The sequence below is a fragment of the Globicephala melas genome, chromosome 15 (assembly GCF_963455315.2).
Source record: "Globicephala melas chromosome 15, mGloMel1.2, whole genome shotgun sequence".
Classification (NCBI taxonomy): domain Eukaryota; kingdom Metazoa; phylum Chordata; class Mammalia; order Artiodactyla; family Delphinidae; genus Globicephala; species Globicephala melas.
Window position 1 is genome coordinate 38,686,263 of NC_083328.1, and position 12,377 is coordinate 38,698,639.

Sequence of the window (12,377 nt, forward strand, 5' to 3'; positions counted from 1 at the left end):
GCCAAACAACCACTCTTAGGTCCCATCAGCCAACCTTTAAAAGAGTGACACTCCCAAAGGTGCGTTGCTGCCGCTGGAATGTGCAGTTGCTGATACGGGGAGAAGCGTTCGTTTGGAAGGGTTTTCTTTTGTTTGCACCAGAACTCAGAAATGTGTAGACGCTTGTGTTTTTATTATGCTTTTGGATGCTGTCAGCTGCATTTTCCAAAGCACCAGCCGGAGCGTCTAGATTTTTCCAAATCAAGACTCTGGGCCAATATTCTAATTTTAGAAAACACTCCAGCCCTGATACTGTGTATGGTTTCATCGAGGCCAGTGGTTCTCAAAGTGTGGTCCCTGGACCACACCATCTGGAAATGATTAGAAACGTAAAAAATCTGGTGGATCCCAGACCTACCGGATCAGAATTTCTGGGGTGGAGGCCCAGGAATCTGTGTTTTAACATGCCCTCCAGCTGATTCTGATGCACAGGAAGTTTCAGAACCGCTAGCCTAGACGATTTCTGAGAAAGTAACTGAAGAAATAACTAGAGTCCTATATACCCTTGAAAAATCAGCCTTGCCAACCCAGTCACAGAGGTGCTGGAAATCCATTAAAACCCCAACTGTCTGTATCCACACGCAGCCCCAAATCCAGCCCAACTAAAAAAATAAACAAAAACCAAAAAAAAAACAACTGCTAAAGAATGGGTATTCAAATTCATTAAGATTTCTAGTTAATTAGGGTTTGATTAAAAAAAACACCTACTGGGCTTCCCTGGTGGCGCAGTGGTTGAGAGTCCGCCTGCCCATGCAGGGGACACGGGTTTGTGCCCCGGTCCGGGAAGATCCCACATGTCGCGGAGCGGCTGGGCCCGTGAGCCATGGCCGCTGAGCCTGCGCGTCTGGAGCCTGTGCTCCGCAACAGAAAAGGACACAACAGTGAGAGGCCTGCGTACCGCAAAAAAATAAAAAAATAAAAAAACACCTACTTCAATCCTGGACGCCAAAAACCTTTCCAAAAATGTTAGAGCTGCTTTCCTTCCAGGGCTCACGCTGACCTGGAGGAGCTGGGCACGTCCCTCCACTCCCCACCCTCCCTCTTCCCACCACCTTGCCTTCCTCGACTCCACTCTCACCCTCTGCATCCTTCCTCACGCTTCCTCTGCCTTCTGTTCTTCCAGCCGCCCACCGCCAGCCTCCTCCTACACTCTTCTTCCCCAGATGGCTCTCCTCTTCTCCAGAAGTTCATTTCCAGCCTCAGAGGAATTCCTGGACGTATGAAGGCTTGTAGCCCTGAAATCAAAAGCTTCGTGCCCCATCCTTTCACCCCCCCTGAACTCCCCTGCCTCTTGCTCCTTTCCAGGCATGTTTAAGATACACGACTTACATGGAAAAGCACATACGGCAGCTTTAGGTATTTTCTAAAATTGTTTTCTGGTGAAAGCATTTGACTAGCACCTACATTATTTTCAAATTGGCAATATACATGATGAGTCCTAGAGATTAGCCAAACCCAAATATTTTAAAGTCATCAGTTCTAGGGACTTCCCTGGTGGTCCAGTGGTTAAGATTCTGTGCTCTCGATGCAGGGGACCCGGGTTCAATCCCTGGTCGGGGAACTAGATCCCACATGCTGCAACTAAAGATCCTGCGTGCCGCAACTAAAGACCTGGCTCAGCCAAAATAAATACTTTCTTTTAAAAAAAGTCATCAGTTCTAATAACTTTTAATGGAGTATAATCTGTAAAAATACTGAATCACTATGTTGTACACCTAAAACTAATAGTGGGAATCAACTATACTTCAATAAAAAATTAAGAATAAAAACCAAAAACAATGTCAATAGATAAAGATAAAATAAAAGTCACCAGGAATGCTTACGACATCCAAAGGCTGAAAATCTGAATAACTTTGGCCCGAGTATGTAAGTCGTATGTTGAGGAATTTATTTCATTTCCAAGTGCATAGCAAGGAGCGGCTGGCTGTTAATACAGGCACTCTGCTCTGGAGGTTTAATTACCTGGGCAGTGTACATAGATGGCAGCTTTATGAACATGGTGGCAACCAGTCCTGTCCATACATCGTGATATTTTCCAAGCCAGACTCAAAGACTGGGTCAGAGATTCCTAGTGTACCCCATTTCACACGGCCACACCCAGGGATCAATCCCTTCCAAAGGGACCAAAGGAAACGGACATTAGGCTGCATTGACAGTCAAAACCCAGATGATGTGATGTCTGTAGATATTCAAAGCTTTGTCAACTAAAATCAGTGATATGACCGACAGCCAACAAGATGTGAATTCTACTGTACCATTTCACCTCCTTCTTCTCCAGTGACCATCTCAGTGGACAGAGAACCTGACGGTCCAGCTGGCTGACCCTTGAGCGGCTGTCTTAATTTGAGTTTTCAGAAACAGACCCCGAGGCAAGGACTGGGAAAGGGTCCCTTATCTGAGAGGTAATCCCAGGAGCACTGGAAGGGGTGGGGTAGTGACACAGGGACAAGAACAAAGCCAATAAAGGTGTGGAATGAGTGGGTTCCCACTGTGGGCAATGGGCTCAGTCCTGCTGGGGACCCCCCAGGAGACTGGGAAACTCACCTCTGAACTGTCGGGACGAAGGGTGGGCCAGCCAGGGACTCAGCCACCCCCTCCTGTCCCCCAGTGGCTGAGGGTCGCCCCTGGGGTGCTAATGCCCACACTTCTGGACTGTGCCCCCTGCCACTGCAGACGTTCCCAAGCCAGACAGATGCAGGAAGCTGCCAGCAGGCTCAGCATCTCTATGTGACATTGAGGGCGGCCTGGGGGGATGGACAGGGCACCAACATCTAATGGGAAGTGGCCACCTTCACCCAGAGACTCCGGCTCTGCGTCTGTCTCCTGAGAGACAGCGGTTCCCTGACTGTCCTTGGGAGGGAAAGAATGAGCCTTGGACACAGAGCACCTGGCTCTTGCCCACACCTGCCGCGGGTGGGCTGCGGGTCTCTGAAGTCATTTAGCCTCAGCAAGGGTGAGTTCCCCCCTGACAGAGGGGCGATCGGACTGGGTTATCTGAGGGTAAAATAAACAAAATCCAAAAGGCTGTTCCGAGGCTCCCGTGAGCTAGTGCAGGGACCTCCCGATTCACTGTATTTGCATTCTGTGCCTGTGATTTCTGCTACATCCAAAATCTTCTACTATTACTCACCCCGTATTTTTTTCAAATTGATTCATGTTTAATGACATGCATTTAAAAAGAAACTTTTTTTTAATGTCACCTGCTATAGAGAAAAGGTAGTCATAAAAATAAATTCACAGCTATTAAAAAGCTGTTCCCTGGGCTTCCCTGGTGGCGCAGCGGTTGAGAGTCCGCCTGCCGATGCAGGGGACGCGGGGTCGTGCCCCGGTCCGGGAAGATCCCACATGCCGCGGAGCGGCTGGGCTCGTGCGCCATGGCCGCTGGGCCTGCGTGTCCGGGGCCTGTGCTCCGCGACGGGGGAGGCCACAGCAGTGAGGGGCCCGCGTACCGCAAAAAAAAAAAAAAAAAGGTGTTCCTCCACGCACTCCCACTCCACCAGGGGTACGCAGCCACTTCCCGAGAAAACTAAGCTGGCGTCCATCACATCGCGTGACCTGTAATAACAACTGTAACAGGCAGGTCACGTGCACTATTATGTCATTTAACTCTCACCAGGCATGCAGACGGACACCTGCTCCTATGGTGGTGGGAACTAGCATTGCTCCCATTTTCCAGACGAAGAAGCTGAGCCTCAGAGAGGGATACTGAGCGACAGCGGGAAGGGTCTTGCTAGTAGGCTACCCTCCTGTTGTGGATGGCACAGTTCTTGTGGGGAGAAGTGTCTTTCCCTGGACCCGGGAACAGCCACGCCGATGTGCTGCCCCTGCCCGCCCGCGTGCTTGGTCCCATCTTTCCCCAGAACCTTCGTAACATTCTCACGGGACTCATACCCCAATTGTCCACACGCTACATCACAGTATGACGGGGGAAAATGGTGGAATGCCTTTCCCTTATTTTTCATTTTCTTTCTACTGTCTTATTTTTCTACTGGGAATAGGCATTGCTTTTGTAATAAGAGAGAGAAAAAAAAAACCCAGAAGATTTGAGCTTGTTTTTAAATCCAGTGTCACTTGCCGCCAAAGGTAAAAAGAAGGACTAAGTTCTTTCTCTTCTTCAAGGAATGCCCAGGATGGTACCACGTGAGCAACAACCTTAGGGCCCAGTCCAGAGAGAGCCCTGCTTGCAGGGAGGACAAACAGTCACAAAGCAAAAGGAGATGTGCTGCGGAGGGGCTGAACTGGCACCTAAAGGCGAAGGGTGTCAGGTGCCCCTGTTCCTGAAGGCCTCGGCCGATGGACAAGACGGCGGCCCCACCTGCCAGCCTGGAATCGCCACCAAAAACACAAATGGGGGTGAGCCACAAGTGTCAGCTGAAAGCTGAGTGAGGGCAAATGCTAATAAGGCCCCACTCCACGCAGACTTCCAGCAGGCCTTGGGTCCTTGAAACCCAGCTCAGCACACGGCCAGTCATGAGCTGTGTGCTTAGGGCTCCGCTGCAGGACACCCTCCCCGCCATCTCTGTGCTCACTTCTGTGTGCCCATCTTTTCCATTGGCCTGAGACGGTCCAGCTTCTAACAGTCGGCCTGCGTAATTACTGACAGCATCAGCTTCACACAGTGTCCCGAGTTGGACAATACATTAGATGCTCACACAGAGATGGTCACAGAAATATCATACAGTCAGTAACATACACAAAGCAATATTCAGTGTCCCTAGAGTGTAGTTCTGACTTTCCCACCGACTAGCGGAATAATCCTAGACAACAGACATTGGACGAAGCCAGGAAATTAGTGGCAAACACTCCGAGCTAACCCTGAGCTAACCCTGAGCTAACCCTGACTGTCTGAAGTTGCCTGGGGTTCCTGTGGAGAAGAATCTTATTTTTTTTTTTCATTTATTTTATTGAAATGTAGTTCATTTACAATGTCCCATTAATTTCTGCTGTACAGCAAAGTGATTCGGTCATACACATATATACATTCTTTTTCACATTCTTTCATGGTTTATCACAGGATATTGAATACAGTTCCCTGTGCTCTACAGTAGGACCTTGTTGTTTATCCAACCTATATATACTAGTTTGCATCTACTAACCCCAAACTCCCAATCCATCCCTCCACCACCACCCCCCTCCCCCTTGGCAACCACAAGTCAGTTCTCTATGTCTGTGAGTCTGTTTCTGTTTCATAGATAGGATCATTTGTGTCATACTTTAGATTCCACATATAAGCAATATCATACGATATTTGTCTTTCTCTTTCTGGCTTACTTCACTGAGTATGATAATCTCTAGGTCCATCCGTGTTGCTGCAAATGGCATTATTTCATTTATTTTATAGCTGAGTAGTATTCTGTTGTATATATACCACATCTTCTTTATCCATTCATCTGTTGATGGACACTTAGGTTGTTTCCATGTCTTGGTTATTGTAAATAGTGCTGCTATGGACACTGGGGTGCATGTATCTTTTTGAATTAGAGTTTTGTCCGGATGTATGACCAGGAGTGGGATTGCTGGATCATACGGCAACCAGGTGGAGAAGAATCTTAAGGCCACATCTGGGCGCAGCAGGGAAGGGTGATCGATTTTATCAGCAATGAGGTTAGGGGTGGGGAACGGGGAAGGGGGAAGGCAGCCAGGTACCCTGAACAAGGAACCCTTTAAATAACCATTTCCCATAGGTCCTTCCCCTCTGACATCTGAGCTCTGAAATAATCAGAAAAGGATAATGCTTACAGCTCTTTGCCATCCCTGGTTTCGTCCAACCTCTGTGGTCCACAGTTATTCTGCTATCTGGTAGTCAAGTTCTCCTGGCTACAGCAGAAAATCCAATCAGTTAGATGGTGATGGAGGATCCAAAGAAGGAAACTGCCCCTGCAAAGAACAACTCCACCCAACCTCTGCAGGAGGGTCTCCAGCAAGAAGCTAAGAATCCTGGTGCCTCGCACATGGCGACTGTTCATGCTTCAAGTGTGAGGAGCTTGAGGGTAAAAGGAAATTTCGTCCTCTATTCTCTTGAGACTTTCCCTCGGGAGGAGTAATCTCAAGACTCTTAGCCAACAGGATAAGGTAGCATTGCATCCCGATAACCACCGTCCGGAGCAGGTTCCCTCCTAAGTTAGGTGCAGACAACAGCCAGTCCCTGTAATGCTGGCCCATTTTGATAGCCAAGCAAACCAATGAGCTTAACCGTCTAGGGATCTCTCACGAGCTCATTTAGCTTGTGGTAGAGGAGTGTGTGTGGGTGTGTGCATTCACTCACAAAGATTTAGTTGAAATTACAAAGTCAAGAAGGGGAGTGACACACAGACATAGAGAACAGACTTGTGGTTGCCAAGGGGGAGGGAGGAGGTGGGGGAGGGATGGAGTGGGAGTTTGGGGTCAGCAGATGCAAACTAGTGTATATAGGATGGATAAACAACAAGGTCCTACTGTAGAGCACAGGGAACTATATTCAGTATCCTGTGATAAACCATAATGGAAAAGAATATGAAAAAGAATGTATATATGTGCATAACTGAGTCACTTTGCCGTACAGCAGAAATTAACACAACATTGTAAGTCAACTATACCTCATTAAAATAAATTTTTTAAGAAAGAAGGAGAATGACAGCAAAAGAAATAGGGGAATCCTGGAAGAACACAAAGAGGCAGCGCGCGAAACAACCGTTCAGCCGTTTAGCCCCGTCTTGCCGTGAATCTACTCAAACCCAAGGACGGGCTCAGCTCACCTTGTTTAGCCGTTTGAGCATGTCTTTCAGCAGCAGCTGACACTCACACTCATTTTCATACCTGCAGATGGGACACAGAAGGGAGAGTTGGGCAGCTTCCGTGATCCGGTATGTGTGGTCACACAATCAGCATTCAATTAACCTGAGTCCTACCCCCTCTCATTAAGGGAAGCAGGAGCTGAGGCTGCATTTTGGAGCCCACTCCTTCCCAACCTTCTGCACATCCCTGCACATGCAGGAAGTGCCGCCGGTGGCCCCATAGATGGACAGGAGTCTCCCGGCCCGGAGTCCCAGCCCCAAGCCCCCAGTGCCCCCTCCCAGCCACTCGAAGATGCAGGAATCAGATCCCAGCGCACCTGTACCCAAGTGCGGCGGCAGCACAGAGACTGGGAGGCTGTACTAACGATCTGTTACATCAAACAGCACTAACCTGACCTGGTCCGGATACCCTATACTATTGTACTTATCATCACGTGTCAGCTTTTCTGGGTTACGCCATTTAATCCTCACAAAATCCTGGAATACAGCAGTTCCTGTTACCCCCTCGGGAAAGACGAGGAAACCGAGGTTGAGAAACTGGCCCGAGGCCGCCGCAGGTGCTCCTGGCACTTCACCCGCATCTGTGCGGCCTTGCCCTGCACACCAGGGGCCTCCTGTGGGCTGGCAGGCAGGGCAGGCTGGACGGCTCAGAGAGTCAGTGCCCCTGGGAGCAGCCTGCAAGCTCTGACAGGGCGATTGGGTACGTACACACCCTGGCTCCCTGGTCCGCAGCTGGGATCACTGAGGTGTGCTCTCCACCCCGCAGGTGGCCTCCAGTGGCCATGCAGGTAACTTGCCGGTGACGCACTCAGTGTTGGCTCCTTTCCCTTCCTGCCTATAACCTCCTCACTCCGCAACTGGTGCTCCCTGATGCCACCTCCCAAATAAGCGACTTTCTCAGGCTCGGCTTCAAGGACTCCAAACTAAGAGAGGGGTGCAGGACTCGGATGTGAGTCTGACAACAAAACTGTGTCCTGACAGCCACAGCTTGCTGCCTGGGTAGAGCAGGGACACCCTCAAAGTTAAACATACACAAGATTAATAAAGCAGCAGATACTAGGAGCAGGTGTATTTTTTTTCTCCTAGTCGACTTCTTCCCTGGACTTCTAAAAAAATGGTAAAGATCAAGGAAGCAGAGAGACCCCAGAAATCATTCTGGTCAAAACGAGTTTCCTTCTAGGGGGCATTTCACCCCCTGAAGAAAAAGAGAAAGCCCCTTCCCAAATGACCCCCGACCTCGTTCCCTGCAAGCTGTCCCCAATATCCATTCTAATAGGACTTAGAGCCCGTCATGTTTGGTGGCCACAGGGCTGCCTAGAAGGGAGACTGCATTTCCCAGCCTTCCTTGCAGCTCAGTGTGGTCCTGACCAATGGGATGTAAGCATGTCTGTGGCCCCTTCCAGGTATCTGCGGTACGAGATGGTGCAGGTGTGTCCTTCTGCATCCCTTCCTCCTGCACCTGAAACAGGGATGCCACAAAGCATCGCTTTCTGTGTCCCTGTACATCCATGCCATGGGTCAAGTCAAAGACTTTATACTGTGACAGGTGCTGGGAAATCGTGCCTCAGAGTGAAAAGTCTTGACTTCAGGGAAGAACATGAGGTATAGGAACACTGTTCTAAGTGTTTCCAGTTCTAGAGCCACCTAAGCAGCTCAGCTATAACCAGTAAGCAAAATATATTTGCATCAGTTTTACCTTTCACACCAGGATGTCACATTTAACAGTTTCTTTTCTGTGTGCCTCTAATGGAGCCAGAAATGATGTTTTTTAATGTTTAATTAGCTTTAAGAATAAAACTGTTAACAAAATCTAATTTTCTCATTGCTTCTTCCTGCTAGAAACATCCAAGAATTTCTGTAGCTTAAAAACATATTTAATAAACAACATGTTAATGCGATTTTCATGCTTAGACAAGCCTAGATATTTTATTACAGACGAGTGATTTCATTATAAAGAGTTCATTGTAAGAATTCATGATATATTCATATATTCATAGAAGTGAATATAAAAGTGAATTCATAAAGTGGAAAAAACCACTTTGGCTTCAATTACCTGATTGTTTTACAGGATTATTTTTGGTTTTCAGCGATTTGGATAATTGACTCTATTCATCATTGTTTTGGTAGTTTTGTTTTTATTTTATTTAGTTTTTATTTTATTTAGCCTTTGTTTGATGTGCTGAAGACCTGATTTTGAAATCATTCAACTACCCAGGTAAAGAACATACCTAACAAGGCTGCATACACCTTCCTATTTCTGCATTAATTTCACCTGGTTCTGGCTAATCATCACCTCACCTCTGGAATTAAACCAAACTCGGTGTGTGTACCCATGCATGTAGATGGGTATGATTTTTATAATGATTTTCAAGTCCCACTACTCAAGTTAAAACATCAAAACTTCTCCAAGGGGGCAATGGGAGGGAATAAATTAAAGAGAATTATCAAATAAATCACAGCGCCTGAAGGGTCGGCTCCACGATGGACATACAACTCAGAGCCAAGTGAAATCAGCAGGACTCATCATGGCCACTCCTCCAACGAGGGCTCCTGGGAGTCATGCCGGCCCAGCCAGATCACAGCTGACTGTGGCCCAAGGACCAGGTAAAGGCCATTTGGGGATCGGAGGTACTCTGATGACCCATGGAACTGCCCTGGGTGTCAACCAGCATTCACTTCCATTCTCTTTAGGGAACATAGCTTAGTATGAATGAAGTCCTACGTTTGGGCCTCACTCCACAGGAGTCCAAGAACAGCTTCTCTCTAAGACACAGTGTTCTGGAAAGGGTATGGGCCTAGGGTGAAAAATCCAAGTTCCAGTCCTGCCACCCACAGGCCCTCTGCAAGCCTCAGTTTTCCCTTGAAGGGCCACAGGGATTTTCAGGTGCATTCTTCCAGCTGCAAACCTATTTCTGTGGATCAAAACCAGAAACAGGGATTTCCCTGGCGGTCCAGTGGTTAGGACTCCATGCTTCCACTGCAGGGGGCACGGGTTCGATCCCTGGTCGAGGAAATAAGATCCCACATGTGCAATTTGGCCAAAAAAGAAAAGAAAAACAGAAGGACTGATGGGAATGGAATCGATGCTCATGATCTGATAAATATGCTCAGTACCCAATGCTGAATATCCTGCCCACGACTGGGGTTGAGAATGCGGAACTCAAACACAACGCACTTGTGAAGAAAACCCTCTGGCTACCCTAGACCAGAGGTCCTCAAACCTGGCTGTTCACTGCAATCACCAGTGGAGCTCATTAAATATAAAAACCCTGGGCCCCACTTGAGGTCCAGGATGGGGCCTGCACATCTGTATTTTTTAATTAATTTATATAATTTTTAAACAGATAAATCTCTTACATGGTTAGAGACTTTTTTAAATGACAGAAAAAGGTAAAAGTCTCCCTCTCACCTCTGCTCCTACTTCCTTATTCCCAGAGGTAACCAGTGTTATGAGGTTTCTGTGTGTGTGCTTGTGTCGTCTTTTTTCTTATGCAAGCAAAACCTCTCTACTCTGACCTCCGTCTTCTTAAAATAGATGATAACACACTACTTTTTTTCACAATTGCACAGTATTCCATTGCATGAATGAAGCACAATTTTATAATCTAACTCCTATTAACAGGCCTTCAGGTTGGTCCCAGGCCTTTGCTATTGCAGATCACGCTGCAGTGGATATCCTGGTGGACATGCCCTTTGACACCTCCTGGAGTGAGTATCAGAGGGTAAATTCCCTGAAGTGCCCAGCTGAATCAAAGCGCACACCCTTTTATCACCTGGAAAGATGCTGACAAGTTGCTGAGCATCATTTTTCTTTGAATAGCTTTTTGGGTGATTTTAACACATTATTCAGTCTGTCAAAAGGGGGGACATTGCCCAGGAGCAGGACCTCTGAAACTTCAAGGTCGTTAACTTAAACGACGAATCACCTGGGGGTCTTTTTCAGAGTCTGATTCAGGAGCTCTGGGGTGGGCCCAAGAGTCTCCATTTTTAACAAGATCCTGGGTGATGGCAATGCTGCTGGTCCATGGATCACACTTTGAGGGGCCAGACACTAGCAGGCACACGCTGAAGCAATGTCCAGGTGTCCGCTGTGATGCAGTGAAGGCCGTTAGACTTAGCATGCTCAAGACTTGAATTCCAGTCCCAGTGCAGCGATCCACCAGCTGAGTGACCTTGCCCCCAATCTCTACATTGTCTGAACCTCAGTCTCCTCATCTGTAAACTGGGTGCAGTACCGTCTATAACAGGATGAGGCTGTGAGGATTAAATAACATCGACACATCTCAAAAACACTGTGCTGAGCGGAAGGAGCCAGACACATAAGAATATGTCTAGAAGATTCCAGAACAGGCAATAGTAATCTATGGTGACAGAAATCAGAACGCTGGGTGCCTCTGCTTGGGGGGACTGGGGAGAGGGAAGCAAAGGCTGGGAAAGGGCAGAAGGTAACTTTCTGGGGTAGAGGAATATCTGGCTTGTTTTAGTAGTTACATGGGCATCTGTTAATACATTCGTCAAGCTCACTGAGCTACACACTTAAAATCTGTGCATTTCATTGCATGTAACTTAGATCTAGACTCTAAAAGACATTAACAGCAAATTACACGATTTCATGCAAACCGTGACGTGCCACCAAAATGGAAGCTAGTCCTATCTTAGGGAGATGCAGCACGTGCGTGCCTCTGCCGGGATGAAGTCACCGGTCGCCTGGGCCCGGAGACGGCCCTCCCACCTCCGGGGGCAGCGTTCTCCCGGCCCGCGCTGCCTCTTTACTCCCACGGCTGCGCTTACTTGCTTCGGAACTCGCAGAGGGCGCGCTGCGCCTCTGCTCCCTGGCGCTCCAACCGGGTGCGCTCGGCGGCCAAATCCCGGGCGCGCTGGCGGTTGCCCTCGACGTGGCGGGCGAGGGCATCCTCGGGGCCGGCCAGCTCGTCCAGGCGCTGGAAGGCGTCCAGCTGCCTCCGCAGGACGGCGTGGCGCTGCTCGAGCGCCCGGGCCCGCTGGACGTGAGCGGCCACGCGCTCGCCGAGCCCCTGCAGCTGCGCCAGGCTTGGCGCAGCCGCCCGGCTCTCCACCAGGCTGTCCGGCTCGACGGGGTGCGGCGCCTCCTCGGCGCGCTCGTACTGCTCCTTGCGGGCCTGGAAGACGTAGCTGCGCCGGTACATGACTCCTCTGCGGGCGAGCGTGCAGCCGGCTCCCAGAGGCCCCTCGTCGAGACAGCAGCGCGCTAAATAAACATCGGAGGCCCCTGGCACGCCGCTGGGACGTTCTAGAGCCGATCAGCTGTTGCTCAGCGCTGCGCCCAGCCTCGGGCAGAACAAAAGAGCGGTCGGCCTGCTTTTGTGCGCTGGATTAGCGGCCCATACAGCTCTGGGGGTTGGAAGGTTACATTGGGCAATGTAGTTTTTGTTCCGTGATTGTTAAAGCCCGTTGTTTTGTGAGTAAATGGAGGGTCAGGAGGACAGGAGAGGCATGCCTTTCTTTTGACTGCTTCCACTGGGAATTGTGAAGGAAGCCCAAGGGAGCTTGTTAAACTTGGACTAGTCGGAGAGCCCAAGGACCCCT

At 49.0% G+C, this 12,377-nt stretch overlaps 1 protein-coding gene across 1 annotated transcript in view; it reads right to left on the reverse strand.

Annotated features, from left to right (window-relative positions):
- BFSP1 (beaded filament structural protein 1) overlaps positions 1–11,977 on the reverse strand; it is a 37,972-nt gene extending 25,995 nt beyond the window's left edge. Inside the window, exons 1-2 of the mRNA XM_060285001.1 lie at positions 11,604–11,977; positions 6,774–6,834 (exon numbers count right to left, since the gene is read on the reverse strand). Coding sequence (XP_060140984.1) covers positions 6,774–6,834; positions 11,604–11,977 — 435 coding nt within the window. The remainder of the gene's footprint in view (positions 1–6,773; positions 6,835–11,603) is intronic.
- Positions 11,978–12,377: the final 400 nt, after the last annotated feature.